Source organism: Accipiter gentilis, chromosome 23, assembly GCF_929443795.1.
Source record: "Accipiter gentilis chromosome 23, bAccGen1.1, whole genome shotgun sequence".
NCBI lineage: Eukaryota > Metazoa > Chordata > Aves > Accipitriformes > Accipitridae > Astur > Astur gentilis.
The window spans coordinates 2,426,259-2,447,685 of NC_064902.1; the positions used below are offsets into that span (position 1 = coordinate 2,426,259).

At 40.5% G+C, this 21,427-nt stretch overlaps 1 protein-coding gene and 1 long non-coding RNA gene across 3 annotated transcripts; one reads left to right on the forward strand and one right to left on the reverse strand.

Moving 5' to 3' along the window:
• Nucleotides 1–286: 286 nt before the first annotated feature.
• LOC126049736 (uncharacterized) lies at nt 287–1,028 on the reverse strand. The gene is made up of 2 exons (XR_007509299.1): nt 703–1,028; nt 287–608 (listed from the first exon to the last, which is right to left on the reverse strand). It is a non-coding gene; the product is annotated as an uncharacterized LOC126049736 (long non-coding RNA).
• Nucleotides 1,029–1,242: 214 nt separating this feature from the next.
• RAB43 (RAB43, member RAS oncogene family) lies at nt 1,243–21,427 on the forward strand. Of its 2 annotated transcripts, XM_049826500.1 has the most exons (4): nt 1,243–1,538; nt 11,694–11,877; nt 12,802–13,065; nt 15,794–21,427. In XM_049826500.1, the coding sequence occupies exons 1-3, from the start codon at nt 1,311–1,313 to the stop codon at nt 13,053–13,055; spliced, it is 666 nt and encodes a 221-aa protein (XP_049682457.1). In that variant the 5' UTR covers nt 1,243–1,310; the 3' UTR covers nt 13,056–13,065; nt 15,794–21,427. The 2 variants fall into 2 exon arrangements, with proteins under 2 accessions (XP_049682457.1, XP_049682456.1); XM_049826499.1 differs by having other exon boundaries at nt 12,802–21,427.

Below are 21,427 nucleotides of genomic sequence, written 5' to 3' on the forward strand. Positions count from 1 at the left end.
GGAAGGTTACCATGGATCACCAAAAACATATATCCAGACCTGAAAAGGAATAATCATGAAGCCACCCAAAAGTACATTGATTCAGAGCAATTCAAGGCAAGCTGGCCTGGTCAGTCTATGCTGGCTCAGTCACAGATCAGGTTGTTCTCCTCCTGCACAACTACCTACGGGAAAAATTAACTCTCATGCTCTGCCATTAAACAGTTTCATTTCACACCTTTATCACTGGAAACTACAAGGGTGGAATTTAGCAAATATTTGTGACAAAGAACAGAATAACAAAATGTGCTGTGTCAAAATATTTTATTAGTAAAGCTGATTTTTATTAGCATCTTGACTCATCACATAATCTAAAGGAGAGTACCTATTAGAGAGCAGTTTGTTTCGTAGATAACCCAGGTCGCAGTTAAAACACAAAGCAATTCCAGATCGCCGAGATACACTTATCTCAATACACATAACCGGTTTACAGTGCAATATACAATCACACATCTACAGGTGCGTACATAAGACACGTAGCATGATGTGAACCATTGTAAGGGCGTCTCTGGGCAGCGCAGCATCTTGCGGCGGTGGAAAACCGTAGCCCTGAGCCTTGGATTGCGACTCTGGAAACAAACCACACCCCAGCTCAGACCTAAATGTGAAAAGCCAACGAGGCACATCAGCTGCACTTCCTGGATGACTTAACGGCAACCGCACCTGTTTATTTCGATGTGTCAGCAACCGTAAAACACGTCTCAGAAGGAATGCATCACAAAAACATGGCACTCCGGCAAGACCGCGGACGAAGCCCGGCATGTGCAGGTCCTCCGCGCGGGACCGGGGCGCGGGCAGCGACTAACGGCTCGTCAGCGCCACTGGGGACAGCCGAGTCTAAGGCGCGCCTCTGCCCGCAGACGACGGTTCCACGTCGCTCGGACCGCGACCCGAGCAGGCCCCGCGGGCACCGGCCCGCCGGCGGACCTGCGGCCTACGGCGGGCCCGGGCCCCGGCGGGAGGGCCGCAGCGAGCCGGCTGGGCGTCCCCCCGACCCGGGCCGCCGGCCGGCGAGGTCGGGCGCGGGGCCCCAGGCGGTAGCCGAGCCTGCGCTCCGCGAACGCCCGCCGCCGCCGCCGCCGCCGCCCGGGCCGCGGGCGGGCGGGTGGGGATGCCCGGGAGGCGGCCGCCGCGGCTGGGGCGGAGAGAGAGCGGGGGCGGGCGGGAGGCGGGCCCAGCGCTAGGCCCGGCGCGGCGGGGGGCGGCGGGCGCTGCGCAGAGCCCGGCTCCCCTCGGCGGCGGAGGGCGGAAGGCCGGAGGGCGGCAGCGCCATGCCCGGCCCGGCAGCGCCGGGGGCGGCGGCGGCGGCGGGGCCCGGCCCCGACCCGGAGGAGAGCTACGACTTCCTCTTCAAGCTGGTGCTCATCGGGGACGCCAGCGTGGGCAAGACCTGCCTCGTACAGCGCTTCAAAACCGGGGCCTTCGCCGAGCGCCAGGGCAGCACCATCGGCGTGGACTTCACCATGAAGAGCCTGGAGATCCAGGGCAAGCGGGTGAAGGTGAGCGGAGGGAGCGGCCCCGCACCCCGCCGCTCCGGTTGCGGGGCAGGGGGAGCTGCGGCTCACCGCCCGGCCCGGCCCCGCGCAGCTCCGGGCCGGCACGGCCGCCCAGATGCCGGCGGGGCCGCCCGGCCCCGGCCCGGCTGCCGGAGGAGGCGGCGGCGGCGAGGCGGGGGGCTGGCGGCGAGCGGTGCCGCCCGCCCGGGGTGCCCCGCCTGAGGGCAGCTCCCGCTGCCCGCGCCCCCGTCCCGCTGCCGACTCGTCCGTGGGCTCGGCGGACGGGCTGCTCGGCGCCGGTGCCGCCTTGCCAAAGAGCTCCTGCGGGCCAGGAGGGACCGAGCGCATCCGTTAACTTGTTTTGCTACGGCAGGATCCGCTGTGCGGCCGCACGCCGGGCTGGCTCCTCGGTAGCACCGCGCGAACGCTGGCAAAAGCCCCGTCGCCAGCCCGCGCTTCAGGACGGGCTCGACCTCCCTCGTACCGTAACTGCGGCACCCCTCTTTTCAGTCAGGCTGCTGGCGACGGGTTATTTAGAAGCCAGGAGCAACCTCAGCTGGACTGTCGCGTTGCCAGAAAGGGATGTGGAACTAGCAGATCGAGAGAGGCTGGGGAGTGGCTGTTAAATTAGGCATATTTGGGTTATCTTAAGACACTGTTCACAGGCTGTCTCAGAAAGCGCAGCTTTCATAGTTCTTATCAAACCAGAACACATCAACCCTGAATTTGACTTCCGCTTTTCTTAAGCTGGAGAAAATGAGCTAGTCGTTAGGGTTAGAAAGAGGGTAGGACATTTACCCAGTGGAATTGCCCTCAGACTGTCAGTGGCACAGATGCCCGACAACAGACAGGGCCTCTGAGCACAGAAGCGTGATCAAACAGCAGAGAAAAAAAGGCTTAAAGCACCTGCAGTTTGTAGGGGGCTGCTGGGATAGATGCCTTTACCAGCCCCCTCTGGAACGGAGTCGTACAACTACCCTTACTTATCCCCAGTGGGACTAAAAAGAACTTAATGCAGTCACTGCCTGGGAAAGATCACGAAACTGTAAAGTTTCTGTGGTGACACAGAAGCACAGTAATTGCAGCTGAATTTTGGTCTGTGTTTACCAAAGTAGGTGTCAAAGTCCTCTGTTGTCTTTTTCTTATAAATTAACTTTGGTGAGCGGAACATTAAGCAGAGAAACTTGCAGAAAATGGAAGAAATGAAGGCTCGCGTTTCTTAGGAAAAGGAGGGGGATTAGAAGTTCCACATTTAGCAAAGGTGTTTATTTTCTTGGTAGTATTATACCTTTTCCTATCATGTATAACTGGGGTTAGCAGTTGAAAAGGAAACTCGGATTTTCTCTTTGTGCTATTAGTACCTCTTCTGTGCTTTCTAGCAAGTGAGCTGTTAGAAGTAGGGTTTCTCCTTTAAGATTGGAAACTGGCTCCATTTAAATGCCAGGCACATAGGAAGTGACAAATGTGTCTGTTCCCGGTGCCAGGGGTCTCGGCCACAGACTTCAGGAGTAGGGGAGGACTAGCCCAGGAAATAACCCAACTGTCCTAGGTGTGCTTTTTCATATTGCCAGTACTTACACCTGAATGTTCCTGTATTAGTAGTCAGTCTGTAACAAAACCTGTGGTGGATTATTTCTAGGAATTTTACAAAAAGCAAGTAAGAAAATGCAAGCTCTTGAGGCTTTCTTTTTCTTTGGATTGTTCTGTACTTCCACTATGAAGAAAAATTAGGGATGCACAGATTAAAGAAGAGTATTTTAAGCATTACTTCGGCAAATTAATCCAACATTGTTGCTGATTTACTTTACAGACATTTTTGTTAGCTGCTGTATCAGGGACACAGCTAGAATATGAAAACATTTGCCTGGAGTTTTTTTGTTTGGTCTGTTAAGGTGTGGGTTGTTTGTGAAGTTTAAATTCCAGTCAGGCTTTTCCAGTTGGATTGAGATTTCAGAGCAGTCCATCTAATCTGGGTAGGTTTGTTCAGCATGCTATAGGAAACAGAAAATAAGGAGGCATTTTATTATACTTTTGTGAGCTCCCTTATAAAGTAGGTGTGTATATCTTGCACGTTTTACAAATTTGGTTTTGCTGTAGGTTATAATGCTTCTAGGAGGAGCACTTTAGCTATCTGAACAGATCATATCCTAACCCGTTAGTAAACAAGCCTGTGCATGTGCTCTGCAACAGATGCACTGTGCTTCTCATTGTTTCTGTCTCAGTCACGTGACACATACTTGTTTAAAAGAGTTTCCGATAAAGTGTTATTGGGGATGCCTCAAATCAAGAGATGTTCAGGACATGTTTAAAATAAGATTTGTTTGACCTTACAAAAAGGTCTTACAAAAGCATGCCAAGTGATTCTCTGTGCTGCTCCGATTTCATTATGCGTGTATGCTACTCAGGACAGTATCTTCATAAGGAATCTGAAGGCTTGTTTTCTTTTTAGCAAATGATGCAGGAATGAGAAAATTCCAAATTTTATAATGTTATATAAACTTATCTTCAGAAGTTCCTTCAAAACAATAGTGTGTAAAAAAAGTCCCAAGCAGCTTTTGAACACTACCTGCTCCACATCCCCAGTGGCCTAAGCTTCATTTTTAGTCAGGCTAAGAATAGTATTATAACACAACTGAGTGAGTATGAATCGGACACTTATTTTGAGATTGAAACAAATATTTTAAGGTTAATTGTGTTAGTGTCCCTTTCTATTTAAAACTCAGATGTTGTCATTACAGTTACATAATGTTTCTGAAACATTTGGAGCCCAAGGATTTTAAGTCTCACTTCCTTTTGATGCCTTTTTGTTGGATAAGGGAAAAGAAGCATGTTGGGATACTAAAGGTTAGGGTTCTGCAAATAACTTTTTTTTTAACTTGTGGCTTTCCTTACATCTTAAAGCTGTATTCTTTCAAGTGTCTCAAGACATTTCATACACTACTGCTTCATCAGCTACTGAAGCTGACTAAACTTCATATATAAAGAGATGTTAGTGCTTGAGAAAGGAGCTATTCATGGACAGTGCTGATAACTGCAGCTTTCTCTTTAGAAACAAAACAGTAAACTGCTGATATCGTAAGCTTCCCCAATGTGCGCTAACCATGATTTGCAGAGGTTTACCACTTCCAGAGAGGAAGAATATGTAAGCTTGTCTGTGACATCCAGTCTTCTGTTTCTTTTCTTATTCTTTCTTCAAGATCTCCAATTGCAGTTTGAGGTATTGTCCAGTGGGATTATACAAGCCAGTTGCCTCTGGGACAGGCTGTTGTGAGCCATCGGTTCTTGGAGGCATTGGAGCTAAAAGGCAGGCTGCGTGGCACAGAGCCAGGCAGGGATTTGGCAGATCTAGCACACCGGGTTCTAATGGAACTTCAAAGTCAAAGCTACCTGTGATGACCACCTTGATTTTTATCACAAAGGCAAATTCTGATCAGCATATATCCCGAATTTCGCCCCATCAGCTTTATGAAATGTCTGCAATCTATCTTCATTTAAAAAAGAATACTCTAGTATATGCTGTTTAACAGGTTGAAATTATGGCGTACTACTCTCTCTAAAATACTTCCTTCTTAGCTGGCTAAATCCTAGAGTACAGACTGCAGTTCCCAAAAGTTGTGGTTGTTGACTTAATGCATAGTGATTAAAGTCTTAGTGATAAAATAATTACTTGTTCTTTGAGTGATAGAAAGAATCTGGCAAACAGAACAAAAATGTTTTGTAACTGTTATGTCACTGTAAGAAAAGATATTTATAAAAGAGTGGAACTAAGATTTTACATAATGGTAGGCAAGGACATTCCTAAATCCAAGTCCATGAATCGTGGTTAGTAATAACAAAATTCCTTTTCTTTTGATGAATTTCCTCCTGTGAACTGATAAATTAATTGAGTATCTTTATGTCTACTTTATGCTGTCATTTCATAGTGTTTTACATATAGTGAATATTTTTTTCCTTTATGCCATAGGGTTTTTTCCTACTGTATCTTTCAGAAAGCAGCAGGAGAGAAGAACATCTGAAAACAAACACATTCCTTTTATAACAAATACTTCTTTATGTATCATTGCACTTTTTAATTTACAAGCTTTTTCAGTCCATATGATATCTAGATTCTTTGCTTTTATTCAGGCCTCATGGCTGTAACTGTATTCCTTTCAGAATGGCCCAAAATGTAACGTGTTGTCATCTGGCCAAATCGCAAATAATATAAAATTATGACTTGTTAACTGTCTTGTCTCCTGAGGGATGTATTTAATAATATTGCTAAACAAACAAATTAAGCTATTGGTTATTACACAGAAGCAATATTCTTTGGTATTCAGAGGAAAGTGTAGCTCTCTTCTCTGTCAACTACTTTGACACTCGTAACGCTAGAGCAAACAGGAATGCTGCATTCCCAGCAAAGAGGGATTCCTCATTCTCTGAAAATTTTATAGGGAAACACTTGAATGGAGCAGTTTATCGTAACTGTTCTGTGTAGGAATATCACTTCAAATTGAAATACATTGCCATACAAATGTTAGTTTGGTTGCTTTTGGCAAAAACTGTATAGATTAAGTTGCAAGATTGTTTCTGTAAGTCCTTTTAGGAGCAAGTGTTGTGGTTTGCCAGTGTACAGAAATATATATTATTGTTTTTCATTTGAGATGATAGGATTTGGACACAGTCAGTTTATTAAGAATCATTTAGCATGGTCATTGCATCCACTGCTTCACTACTGGGAAGTTTTATGGAAGTTGCTACATTTTGAAGAATTCATAGCACAAAAGTGACATTTCCATCTTTGTAAAGGAAGGTAACAGCTATAGGATGTACTTGGTTACTATTAATGCTGCTTCACAAGCAAAAGTAAACCTGAACTCCCATGATACTTTAGAAGAATCAGGAAGGTACTTAATAAATAAGGTAGGAAGTAAGGGAGGGATAAATTGAATGTGTCTGGAGGCTATTTGTTAAGCATTAACCTTTGATAAACAATATGTTTATCAAGGCAAGAAGAATCCACATCAAACCATTTGATAATACTCATTTACTGTGCTCTTTGGTCAACCTGTCACTCACCATTTTCAACCCTTTCTATAGTTGAAAGCCTGCTTTCTTTAAGCCTAATCAGATATCCCAGAATGATCTTCCAGAAAGACCCACCATAAATTTTACCACCTTCTGTTTTCCTCCTTACATCAAGTTGAAACATTCCTTGTTTCAATTTTTTCTCTGGTGTCTCTCATCTTTCCATCATGTGCCACTGTGAAGAGCTTGGCTCAGTCATCTTGATAACCTTCTCATAGGTACTGGACAGCAGCTAATAGGTCATCTCAAATCCCTCTCCCATGCTGAATAAGCCTGTTGCCCTCAGACTCTTCTCACAGGGTGTGTGCTTTGATTACCTGGCCATCTTGATGGCCCTCCACTGAACTTGCTCCAGTTCTTCAATGTCTGTCTTGTATGGGGGCCCCAAAACTGGACACTAATTTTGCTGGAATCTATTAAGTGCCAAGAAAAGAGGAATAATCACCTCCCTTGATCTACTGGCTTCACTCCTGTCAATACAGCTCCTGTATTGTAACAGGGTGCTGCCAGGACACACTGCTGGCTCCTGTTCAGCTTGCTGTCTCCAAAGACCCCCAGGGCCTTTTCGGCACAGCTGCTCCCCAGCCAGTCAGACCCTAGCCTGCATCCTTGCAAGGGGTGAATGACCTACACTCCCTGTATACTCCTTCCCAACAGGAAGAGATGAAAAAGCAAACATGAAAAGATGTTCAAGCCTCTGTCTAATGTACTTTCAGAAAGCTCCAATTCTATGGTGATTACATGAAGTCATGAAAAATCTTACAGGAGTTAATAGTTGGTTTAGTGCTTTGCTCTATTCAGTACCAGCCAGTGCTAAGGGCTCTGCTGTCCAAAAAATTCAAAGCTAAAAGCTGATCAAAATAACCAGCTTTTGTAAGTAAATGGGCATTCAATAGTGAAACAATTAGCACAAGAAAGGTGGTTCCTTGTCTTTGCTCACTTAGGGTATTCTGTCGTATTCCTTCTGAACAATGAGTATTCATTCTCTGTTCTTTATCCTGTCCTCATTTGTTACTAGAGATGGTCCCCCTGAAGGCCTGCTACCAATCTCTTATTTCGTAGGTGGTTTTTCTTGGTATCCTCAGATGAATTTAACACAATTCAGCAATCCCAACTTCTGTCTTTCTTACACCAAAATTGTTGCCAAAGTAATTACAAAATAAGAAATTGCTTAAAAAGGTTACTAAGTGACAGACGTGGCTTCAATCACATTATTGACAAAGCTGAAGCACTTAAATTGAGGAAATAAATAAGAACTGTGTCACATACCCTATATGTGATATGGTTATACAACACAAAATATATATGATTGTATCTTTTTTGTAACCTGTGGCTAGTAAAGTTCATTTAATATTTCGATTTTAACATCTAACTTACATTGAGGGGCTTTTACATGAAATACTACTTTTTTCCAAAGAATTTGCAATTGTTATTTCTTGTCAAGACTTACGTATCTGTTAATATAGTTTAACAGAGAGACTATAAAAAATTTTTACTATGAAATGGTGGTTTTAAATTATAGTTGTAATTGGCATATATATAGTTGTCATGTTTCTTTTTTTAAGAGAATTTTCTGAAATGTATCTGTACACCTACTGGAGAAAAAAGTGTTTACTTAGGATCAGAACTGGTATTTTTTAATGACTTAATTTTTTTTTATCATATATCAGACTGATTCGTGCTACACAGAAATATTTTTCATAAGAGTTTTCTAAAGATGCTGTCAAGCAAATTAGCTATATTTTGCCATTAGGAATACAGCTTGCTTTAATTAGGTAACCTGGTTCATAATACTTGCATATTCTCTGTGTGTCTGTAGTGTGTGTTCCTAATGACTTAAAATAAGACAGTTACTAAAACTTCAAACAATGTGACGGGTAGGTTTTCAAGCTTCCAGATTGTAAGACGCGAGTTGTTATTAGCCCCCCGAGAAGTACCTTTGCACACTGAGCATGCTACAAGACAGACTGATTGGTACTAGCTGAAGCTACCATCTCTGTATAGGTCTGCCAGAGGAGACTGTACAAGGACTCCTTACTCAGCTTCAGGTGAGGTTACTGTATCGCTTCACACCCACCTTCAGCAACAAGTTCAAATGAAGGGGCATATTTGTGATTGTTTCAAGACACCTTTGCCATTGCTCTAAAGGATCGTTGCACCTTCCTCCCTGTGCAGTCTGCACGCTTTCAGTACCATGTGGCTGTGTAATTAGTGTTAACCCTTCAAACAAAAGGAAAAACCCTGTTTTTCAGTTACATCAGTAAATTAAGCTATATGGTGAATCAGATTAACTGGTGCTAGTTTCAATGCAGGGAGAGAGCAAGGATATGCAGCTGGGATGGCAAGTCTTTGATGACAGTATTGTCTTAGTTTGGCTTAAGCAAGTCATTAAACCATGCCCATATTTGACTGGCTTTCCCTGAAGCAAAGAGTGAGCACTCACCTGGCTCCTTCTGCCAGCAGAAGCGATGGGAACAGTGACAAACAGGTGTGTCAGTTGGTATGTTTGCAAAGAAAGTATCTGCTTATGGGTCTAATACATACTGTAGTCTCAGCAATGAAAGCAAAACCACAACAAACTGAAGATCATGTAAAAAGCTAAATGATTCGGAGTCCTTACACAAAAGAAGAGTGACAAGTAGGGGAGCATGAACTTCAAATGCCTGAGGGAGAGAGCTTACCTGGAGGATGTGGGCTGGGAGGAAGACTGCTGTTTGAGCTCCTGAGAAGGTCAAACCTGTGGTCTGTGCTGTTCCTAGCAGGACACTCAGGGCTTCAGCAACTTTGTACATTCAGTCCTGTGAACACACAGACATAAATGCTTGAGTAAAAAATGTGGGGGGGTGCTGTGAGATCTTTCTGGTGACATTTTGAGGTTGCTCTTATCACTACTGAAAAGCTGTGGAAATTGGGGAGGACCAGAGAAAGGCAAAAATTGTACTCATCCTCAGAAAGGCCAAGAAATCCTGGGAACTACAGGCTGGTCATGCTTGTTTTGGTCCCTGGGAAAATCATGGAGCAATTCTTCCTGGAAGAATTAAATTTTGACCCCACTTTGAGATGGCAGTTGGATCTGTCACCTCCAAAAATCTGTCCCAACCTCAATGATTCTGTGATTCTATGGAACGTACTTACACAGAGATTTTTAAAATCCCATATACAGCACAAGGCGTGAGATTGGCTTGCTCAGTCACTCTGCAGGTAAATCACTTTTATTTATACCATGTGAAAAGTGTAAGCTAAAACAAATTTTTTTTTTAATTTAAAAAGTTTATAATTCTTCTGTATGCACAGAATCTCTTGGACCTCTCCCAAAAGTTGGGTAATCATCGTTAGCCTTGTTTTTCACTTGACCTAATCAAGCACTGAGATTTAAAACTACGTAACAAACACAAAGGTCTAATGGGGGACTTGAGTACACAGAACATCATACATAAACCTGCCATGAACTTCCTTATGTCTAGTAATTGTGTGTGGACTGCTCTAAATTATTAACTGTTCCATTAATAATCATTGCTTTGTGGTTTTCTGTTTTATGAGTCCATTACAGTCCCTTCCTCTTTTCTGAGAAAACTCTTAGCAGGACTGAGAAGTACTTTTTCCTTGGATTGATTTCTCTTAAGCTGTACATATATCATTTGGGATCTAAATGCTTGAGTAGCACAGGAAAGTGATCTGATCAGTACAGCCTTTTCCAACGTGAAAGTTACTGCTCAAACATGCAGCAGAGTCAGAAGATAGAAGCAAAATACTAATGTGCAAAAGAAATAAATGGAAAAATGATTCCACGTTATTTGGCATAAAATAGCACTGGCGCATTGTGTTAAATTGTTGTCAGCTTTTTATTTTAAAGAGGTTCGCGGAGAGGGGAAATAATAACTAACAGGCCCACAATATGGGAAGATTAAAAAATCCAGGAGTATTTGCTCATGTCCTGTCTCAGTTAAGAAGAGATGCAGAATATAAGGAATGGCACAAAAAGACAAGCAGTGGTCTCATTTATCATTTGGGGATAGGAAAGTGAAAGTGCAACAGAAGGACAGAAAATATAAAATTTATAAAAGGAAATTCTTTGGTTTCATTGCTACTATATATTGACACCAAGAGCTTTGAAGGATTCAAAAAGGGTTAGAGATTCATATGGAGGATGAGAACATCCACAGTTACTTTAGATTAAAAGCTCCTGGAATATAAGCCATCATGTTCCAGGACATTAGACAACCTATAAAACAATAGGATTTAAATGAGAAATTTTCCCTATGAGCAGGTTATTGTGTTTGTCCACTCTGAGTTATTTGGCTTCTTCCACTGGAACATCTAGTACTGGGAACTCAAACCCTGATACTAAACTCATAGTTCTTATGCTGCTGGATTTAGGCAAAAGTATGTAAGCTAAGGATTTCTTCTTCCTGCCCAGATGTAATGCCTGTTCTGCCACCTAAAAAAGGACAGGTGACTAGACTGACTAGATCTTTGATTGACTTTATTTAAACCTAGAATTGCTGGCATTTCTTTTATACATTCTTTTATACATTTTATGTATTCTATATATATTAATTGTCTCATATTTCCTTATAAAACAGCATCAGTGCTCTCAGATGATAACAGCACATCCTACTCCAGTTGTTACTGCCCCTGTAGCAGAACTGGCAAAACCACGTCAGTACCACAGACAATATGCTAGGGAAAAACCCAGCTGTAGTTTCAGTGACACACTAGCTGATGAACTGGAGTGGCTTGGCTGTAGGCTAACAGCTTGTTTTGCTAACTCTGCTAGATAAGGTGACAAAGGGGTAGGGCTGGCCACACAAGTGATAATTTCATAATCTGCCACAGAAAGGTGCATTAGAGCTCACATTCAAGAACCCAGAGTGTCTCAACCAATACAGATATAAACCTTGAGCAGCCAAGTGCAACAAGGTTCTCCAGGGTATATTATCCTTAAATTGTGAACAAAGGACTAGAAAAATGTGATGCCAGAAGGTATTGGGTATAAAGGAGATTTGTAACAAGGCTGTTGAATCAAGTCCTATCTTTTGATTCAGGAAAGCTTGCTAGCCAGTGTCTCACTGTATGCTTTGTTTTATTTAGTTGCAGATCTGGGACACAGCTGGCCAGGAGAGGTTCAGAACTATCACGCAGAGTTATTACCGCAGCGCCAATGGAGCAATCCTAGCCTATGATATCAGCAAGAGAGGCTCTTTCCTGTCCATTCCTCGCTGGATCGAGGATGTGAGAAAGTATGCTGGTTCCAACATAGTACAATTACTGATTGGTGAGTTGAAAATATTAATACCAAGCGCTACAGGTTACTGTACAATGTAATTAGTTGCAGTACTTGTTTGAGATGGTTAGAAGTTTTATTTTTGGTTGAAGTTAAGGTGTATTTAATAGATCCAATTGGAAATTTTCCCTATGTTTTTTTAATTAGAAAGTGCTGATTCATCAAAACAGAAATGTTTTGCTTTGATTAGCTTCTGTTAAGAAGTAGACAGCTTTGTATCAGAAGCTAGCTTTGAATACTTTGCATCTCTCTTAATGGAGAACTGAGTACCCAAGATTTCCAGGTTCTGAGGCACAGCTGCTGTGGAGCTATTCTCATGATAAGGATCATACGGTTTCCAGGGCCCAGAGAAGCTCCATCATATTGAGCCGACGTGTCTTGGCAAACTGGAACACCCACGTACTTCAGCAGCCAGGGGATTTCGGAAGGACTTCAGGGCAATTGGGATTTGTCAGTCCTCTGCTAGTAGTTCTGCTTCCAAGCCCCTATGTGTCTGACTCACGTGTAGCTCTCAGGGCCTGTAGACCCGCTAATACAATATCAGTACTACTCTAGATTTCCCTAGGTACCAGCAGACTGCTGTTGTTTTCACAAAATGGTTTTAGCTTTCATTTCTAGTCCATTTTTCTTCTGTTAAGGTCTACAGCCACCGCTCTTCAGTTACTGACATTTCTGTTCCCTATATGAGTCATACAGTAATACAGTTTGGAAGGGGTTTAGGAGATTATCTAATCCAACCTCCTGCTCAAAGCAACACTAATGTCAGGTTGGTCAGGGCCTTTTCAGTCAAATTTTGAACATCTCCAAGAATGGAAATTCTGCAGCTTCTCTAGGCAACCTGAGAACCTCCTGCTAAGTATTTACTCTGACATAAATAGTCATTATAAATTACTCTGTTGTCTCTTTTTCTTCCAGGAAACAAGTCTGACCTAAGTGACCTTCGAGAGGTTCAGCTGGAAGAAGCTCAGAGTCTGGCTGAACACTATGATAATATCATCTGTGCCATAGAGACCTCTGCGAAAGACTCCAGCAATGTGGAGGAGGCTTTTGTGAAGATGGCTACAGAGCTCATGATGAGGCATGGAGGCCCTATGTTCAGTGAGAAGAATACTGACAGCATCAAGCTTGACAGCAAAGACGTTGTAGAAGGCTGGGGGTGTGGTTGCTGATATGAGCTAGGTGATATCCCTAACTTTACTGGAATTTAGATGGTGCTTCACCCTAATGCTGAGTAGCATGGTAGCCATATTTTCCTCCTCCTGTGAAACCAGCAATTTTGTAGAAGTTAGACACAATCCTGTTTGCTTTGGTGTCTTATTTTTAAAAAGGGACTCTTGAGAGGTAGTCCTAAAAGTCAATCCCTCTGAAAAACTTACTCAACATTTGTCCCCACCATTTTATTTTCTGTAACCTTCATACAAATTACAAAAGTGGAGGAAACAACTTTGAACTGGTGATGTGGGGTGGGGAGACAGATGGTTGGGGAAAAGACTGATACACACCCAAAGTTCTGAAGCATTTTGCATGGGACTGTTGGCAAAGGAGGTCACTTTTGGAATAGGCAATCTTGACAGTGTCTCTTTAAATCCTCAGCACTCCACCAATGACCAGAAAGTGACAGTGTCTTTGATAAAGGTATTTCAAGTGTCAGAATTCCCAGCTTTTTGAATACAGGACCAAATAGAAGTCGCCTGTCCTGGGGCATATGGATTGCTAGTTAGTATTGGAACAGGCCCAGGTGGGGAAGCCTTCTCTCAGGTTTTGTTACAATTTTTTTATTGTTTTAACAACAAAAAAAATTGGCTTGAGCAATGTCACATGACTTGCTTTAAAGTAGGATTGGACCAGTGTAGTTATTTTAAATACAGCCTTGAGGAGAGGGTAGATTCATTTCATTTGTTATTGTTTGCACAGTGATAACTCCCTTTTCCAAGTGGGTATCATTGAGTTTTTGCCCTCAGGTCTCTTAATTTCATTCCACAACTCAAGACCTGCACCACTGGAAACAGGAACTGGAGAAACCTTGAACTGACTGGTAGCCATGATCTCCTGCCATGTGCCTAATGGTCATATACAGGGTTAATTCTGGTCATACATTTGACATTATGTTACCAGAGTGTTTATTGCTTAAGTGGCGTAAGTGGATTTGGGTTTTGTTTTGTTTTAAACCATCTCTTTAAATACAATCTGGGCACATAATGGGAAAGAAGACCTCAGAATAGCTGAACACGGCATGCATTGCAGCTTCTTGGTTGTAAGAAACCAGCATCTTTTTGAGTGATTCCCTCCCAACTTTGTACTCAACTTCTTCCCTCTCCCTATCACAAATTACCAATTGCTTTTCATTTCTTGAAAACACTCGGCAGGAAAAATCTTTCACTGTTGATCAAAACTCTACATTGTTTAAGTAAAATAGTTTTCATAATTCAACTCTACATAGTTGTCTTTCAGATTCAGCTCTGTATTATATGTTGTAGATGCAGTTGAAGGTGGCAGCAGTCCTCTCTGGATTTACACTCTCAAGCACCTTAGAAAAATGGATTTGCAAAGGGAGCAGAAGCAGGATTATTTTTAACTCTGCAGTTAAAGCAAAGGTGTTCAGAGGTGACAAGTGATTTTTGCAATCCTGATGCTCTGAAGGATCTCATTTTCAGAAAGCACCCACTTAAAGTGAAGTCACTTGTCTTTTTTCAAAATCTTGATCAGGTCAAAAAGGACCTGGATTGGTTTGCTACTAGGGCTACACCAGTTTTCAGCCATCCATCATATCCAGTATCATGAAAAACAGGAAGATTTAAGAAAGGGCTAATGGATCCTAATTTCAATACTATTCATCTTCCTTCAGAAAATATTAAACCATTCTCTGGTCTTTCTTTTTTTTTAAAAAAAACTATGATGTAGATAATCAAGGTGTTACATACACTTTGTAGCCTGTTTGCTTCTCATCTAAGGGGTTAGTTTTCAAGTTTTATAGTTGTAAGAGTGAAAGGGCCTTAAATTTTTCAATTAATATAGTTTTCACAATTCTAACGTTTTATATGGAAGAACAGGTTGAGCTACAGTACTCGGTATTTTTGCATAGTCTTCTAGGACATTCGCAGCTGTTCTGCATCCAAAGATAACAGGCAGTAAGCGTCCAGCAGCAGCTAGACACTGCAACTGAGAATTGTCTGAACTCTAGATTTGTTAGTGATTAGCAAACCCTGTATTCCACTTTCGGGAGAAACTATGAAGACAGTCCAAGCCAATACTCAGTCCTGGTGACTGCTTTTCCTCCTGGTTAGATGGTCCTTAAGATATAGAATAGTAGCAAGCATTTGACTTTTTGTCATGACATATTATAGTTTACATCTGTAGGTCACAGTCCTGCAGTTCTGCATGCTTGAATGTGGACCCTCAGATAAGCTCAGCCTCCCACTATTTGCAGGATTAGTGCCAAATTATTTAAGCCATGCTGATAAAAATTCACATGCATTTAAGAACAGTATTGCTACTACTCAGATTGAAATCAGTAGTTTACATAGTAACTCATCTTAAAACTGGAGCAAGATGCAAAATGACCACAAATCCTGCTTCCAGTGCAGTCAGTGAATGATTGTGTTTTTTACAGTAGATGGAGAACTGAGGATTTATTGATCCATTTCCTTGGTTTTGAGGTTTGTTTAGTAAACAAGTAGAATTAGACCAAGCACTATACTTTTCCTTACAGTTTGCCCCCATATATCTCTTAAGCTAGTCTTGAAGGTTGAGACTGTCTGCAGGTTAGTCTGTTTCAGTCAGAAAACATGAAATACAGCACTTGTTCACTATGTTTTCAAATGAAGGCACCAATTCAGATGAGCAGAAAACTAAGACTATTGCTTTAAGTCAGCTTTGTCTTCTAACTCTTGGCTCTTCTATATTATAGCAAGTGTAATACAAGTTTGCATGCCCTACCTAACTGAACAAAAGGGAACGAAGAAATAGACTGAAGACCTGGTATATTTTTTCAGGTTAGTAGCAGATATGAATGACAGTGCTTGGGCTGTCAGTAGTAAAAGGCTATTTCAATTACCAAACCCTTTCTTTGTCTATTGGTAATAGCACAATACTCACTAGGCTGATAGCTTCTTGACCAGAAATAAATTAAACAGTAAACGTAACTTAAAGGTTTTCACTCCCCTTCTGAAGACTTTTATAAAATCCGCAATTCACACACATAGCTATGTAATTCAAGTATTAGGAAGACAGTCCTGTTGTTTAATTCCATTAATCATATTGAAACCAAAAGGATACCTTGGGTAAAGAGAGGGAGCAGCATTAAACCTGAAATTAATGGGTAAAAACCTGTTTCAAATCTTAGGTTACAAACGTGCACTAATGTACATCAAGTGAATAATTCAGTAGTGCATGATCAGAGTTCACAGCATAAACATTTGCCAAGAAATGTGTTTACTGGAAGTTGAACATTAACAAGACTATGGTACAGTAATTGCTTTTAAGCAGATCCACATATTTGCATTAGTATTTATCATTTATTTTTGGCAGTACCCAAAGTGTGCAAAATATTACAAAAACGCAGAAGAGGACATTGATCCCTGCCTTGTAACACTTAGGAGTGGAATGCAGAGGCAAATACTGAAATGAAATCATCAGCAGAATGTGGTTCCCAGGAGCGTGGGCATTGTTATCCTTTGTATTGATTTTGATTTAAGCTAATTTTATCTCCAGTTACTCATCCAGTCCATCATCATAGATGGAACTTGTACAAATATTTATTATTATGTAAATATAATACAAAGTAAACGTCAGCCCAGAAATCTGCTAACATTTGCTTTGCAAAACAAAATTTTAAAAAAATGAAAATACTTAAGAACAGAGGAAAAGTCCTAATGATTTTATCACTCTCACATACTGGAAAGCAGATCACTTTTGGGGGGGCGGAGTGGGGGGGAACTAAATGAAGCCCAGCTAATACCACATAGGTTTCTAAGAACTTCATGAAAAGTGGAGCTCTTGCTCAGTTTTTTGTTTGCCTTTAAAGAAGATCATATTTACCTCAAGAATACAGCTGATCATCATGTGCAATATACATGCATTACTGCAGTAGTACATTACAGTATGTATACAGTCACACAGTAGCACCCTTAAATAACATTAAAGCCTTTCCTTGATTTGCCCCAGTATATATTGTCCCACTAAGATTTATACCTCCATTATTTAATCTCATAGTCCCAGCAGGCTGACCATTTGAATGTCTTTTGCCATCTCATGCCAATCCTGAGGGAACTGGGAGGTAATAACATTATTAGTTTCTCTTTATGGGATTGTTTTACTTAATGTTATAATGAGAGTCTCTTTAAATCAAGATGAATTTATATGTTATTTCATTAATAGAAATTGTTTTATCTTTACCTATCTTGCTTCCAAAACATTTATATATTGACAGACCACTGAAGTTTACCCTACTGCATTATTTTGGGTAAACAGTGTGCTGGAGGAAAATGAAGTGAGAACAATACATGCTTTGTGAAACTGAAAAATAAAGTTACTCTCCTTTTGGTATCTTCCAGCCTTGGAGAGAGCTCAGTTTAACCCTTGTCAGTCATTCTCTGGGGAGACTTCACAGAAACAAACCAGGTTATGGGCGGAGTGTGCAACCAGTGTGGAGCAAGTGTGTACCCTTTTGCGAAGAGGTAGTTCTCACATGACTTGCTTTGCCCCAGTAGCTGATGATGACCATGTAGCTTGTATTCCAACCCTTGTTGTACAAGAAGTGAGGCAATTAAAGAGCAACAGAGCCGAGGGCATGTGTAGTTCTTGGTGGAATTGAAAGGAAATGAATCCCAAAGTTGAGGCTAATCACCATAACCACTTCATCATCCTTTCTCAAATGATAGTAAGTTGTTTCATCAACTAAAAGGCAGTCTAGATTTACAAATTTGGCAATAAAAGATGCTACATTGTTAATGCAGATTAATGGTTACATTTTATTACACTTGTATGAAGTACAGTGACTTCAGAGTCACAGAGCAGAGTGCTTTATGATTGGGCTGTTCTCAGATTTGATAATCCTTTTCCATGCTGTAAGAGGAGATGCATAGATTTTGGAAATACTGTCTCAGTTTTATTTTTGTGGTATCTTTTGGTGCTGATCATACCACTGAGATTCCAGTTGGAGAACCAGCCTCCTGGGTATCTTAGTTTTTACTGGCCAGGTAATGTTGGATTTCTTTTAACTCTATTGAATCGGGTTATAGAGCTATTCAAAGCAGCAAAAAATATCAGATGGAGCATTTAATTGCAGTCCCCACTGTGTACTTTAGAAAAAAAATCCAAACTAATGCACAACTAGGTGTTCTGATTTCCAGCACAAGTTTAGCCCTCTGCATCTCTTTTATAGTTTCATTTTAGTTTACTTGGAAAAAGAGCAGGGATACAAAATCAAAACAAACCAACCCACCCAAATGTGTATTTACTGTCCATGGAATTGTTGCCAGAGGTTAGATATAAATAGCCAGCATGCTCTCCTATCCTGACCTTAGATAGCATTTTTTTAATATGACTGAAAAAATATTAAAATGCACTTTAAAAATAGTTCTTTGAAGCACAAAAGGGTTGTGATTTTTTTCCACTGTGTTGTTTTTAACAAGGGTTTGTATTACTTGAATACTGTTAAAGGCAGTTACCTGTATTACATTCATAACTTTAGGCATCGCTGAAGACGGACTATGTCAACAATTGTCTTATTTTTCCATATGAGTCAGCAGCCAGTGGAAAACGAGCGAACAGAGTCACTTCACAAGAATGAGAAAAGTGAAGCCTGAGTAATAGTCAGGCAAGATTTTCTATTTAGTCCAATTAAATGTGTTAGGTTTAATCAATGCTTACTCAGTTCAAAGAAAATACTTTCCTTCCCAAAGGTAAAATAATACACTACACAAATAGTTATGGGTTTTGCTGTTTGCTTTTTGTACCACAGAAATTCGACTGCTGTCTATACTGAAGAGTGGACTGCTAAACTAGTTAAGTGTATGGTAACAGCTTAGTTTAACATTTGGAGAGGTGTTAAGTTGGCTTAAAGCTGTATTTAGAACCTATTCCTTCCATTATGAGATAAAAAGTATGTCTGTCTCCCCTGGGACACCATTTGAAAACCTTTACAAGGTCCAAAAATCATACCTTGATAAAAATTTATTGAGGCTCTCTTTATCACTAAAAAAGTCACTTTCCATGTTTCTTTTGCAATATATTTTTAGATTTCAATTGAATTATTTCCAATTCAATTACCCAACTGAACTGACACTGATTTCTGCTTTCTTTCAACCTCAAATTTAACAGAAAACTGAGGATTAATCTTCCTATCACAAAGCGCTGAAGGACCATCAGATAGACTATAATCAAGAGGGTTTTGCACATGTACAGCTATCAATCTCCTGCTCCTGTGACAGTTACTTAATATCTGTAATGTGTGTATATAATACACTGTACTTTGAAATCAATCAAGTCCAGCTTTGCGATCATTCCTCTGAGTAGGTAGTGTAGGTCAGGGTAAGGTATTTGGTAGGCACAGCAGCTTTACAAAGCTGCTCCTGTTTAACCATTTCTGTCTAAGACTTACCTAGCCCATTCAAAATTTGCTTTTACAGCTAAATTACTACAAACAAACTACTTTCCTTTAGTTATAAACGTAACATTAAAAAAATCCTACATTTATATCTTTCAATTTTAAAGTCTAGACTACAATACTAAGAACAGTAGTCACCTATCTTAAGTTTTCATAAGAACGTACACCCTATCATTGACTACTCTACTACTAGGAGTTTAAACCTTAATTACCCCATGAACTCACTCAGACATCTTAAAGTACACACTATTCAGATGTAACAGCTAGCTAAAAGGATCCAAGTTTCTGTAAATTTTAGCTTGGAGAAAGTACCTTATATATGACCAAAATTGTGGCAAGCTAGCAGTTACAATTTCTAATTATTCAATCAATTAAAAAAAAACAAAAACAAAAAAACCACCCCAAAACAAACCCCAAAACTTACAGCACAAAGATTATCTTCTCCAAATAAAAGCAGAGGAAAACATTAAATGGAAGACTGAGAAATTGTCTTTTTAAGGCACCTGACCAATGCAATCTGTATACTTCCAAAAGCCACTCTCTTTTCAGTAACCACTAAGTAACAGCCTATTACACTGCACTGTGATGTAGAAAATGTGATCAACACCTATTTTTTCTGCAATAAATTCTATGAGCAAGAGGGAGTGATTTTGGGTATCTAAACTATTGTATATGAAAACAAGGGTATGAAAGATTGTCATTTGAACATGGCATGCAAACTTGTCTTGACAATTTGAAGGTACTTTTGAAAAGTGAGTTAAGAGCTGAATTTTCAGAGACATTAAAGCTGCAGACAGATACCTACCAATCTCTTCAAAAGCATCTAGTTACCATTGCAAAAAAGGCACAAAAACTTGTATGCAACTGGTTTTGCACTAAAGGGAAATAGTTATTAAAAAACCAAACCAACAAACCAACAACATTAATGTGAGAGGCAGAGCATCCTGATTATTCTGTATATTTCATGTTCATTCCCTACTTCAGTGCTGTGCATAAGTAAGCATTTTTCCCTTTATAAATGGTATTAAAATAGATTATTCTAAGTGTGAAAAGTAGTTTGATACTTTACAAAATAAAATGCTATATACATTTTTTTTAAGAGAGCAGTAATATTGATGAGGTGAATATCTTTGCTAATACAGTTTGGTGGTGTAATATAAGGGATTCACCAAATAGAGGTAGGTGTTGGAATGGTGCTACATATGCATACCATTTCATAACCAGGGGAAGCCAACAGATGAGATCACACACTGTCCTGCTTGCCAGACATAAAGTAGATACAGACATATACTAATCAGAAGGTGAATTTAGTTATTTGTAACAGTTTTTAAAGATTTCTATTTTATAAGTCTGTAAGGAGAAATGCTAAGATTTTTGATAGTCAGATACACTCAGTGCTGTCAACCAGCTTTTCCCTCTTTTCTGCCTCACTCACTGATATCTGACAGATATAAAACCCACAACTCCAGAGACTAGATAGCATTCAAGTGGGTCTGGCTCACACACCTGTTGGGGAGAAAATAAAAATCTCTAATTCATATTGAATTCATTCACTGCATTCCAAAATTATTTGAGGGGTTTGAATGATAACAGTGTTAAAATTATTCTGCATTTTCTAGGACAAATCTGTTGGTGTTCTTCAAGGTTTCTTCAAGAGATGCAGGCTGTACATTTCTAGTCATCAGTAACTACTTTGCTTTTAAACTTTCTTATCACAATACTGACTAGATCATTTGGAATATGAGGAGACAGGGGAGCAAGCTTGCATACTACGGTAATTTTTTATACTTTACCTTCATCTATTTATGAATTTATTATGAAAAATATTTTTAAACATATGAAACCTGCTTTTGTTGTGAATTTTAGCAAAGTAGTGGATACATTGTACTGTGTATCATTAAAAAGGTTTAATTAAATTAAACATTTGGCAATTAA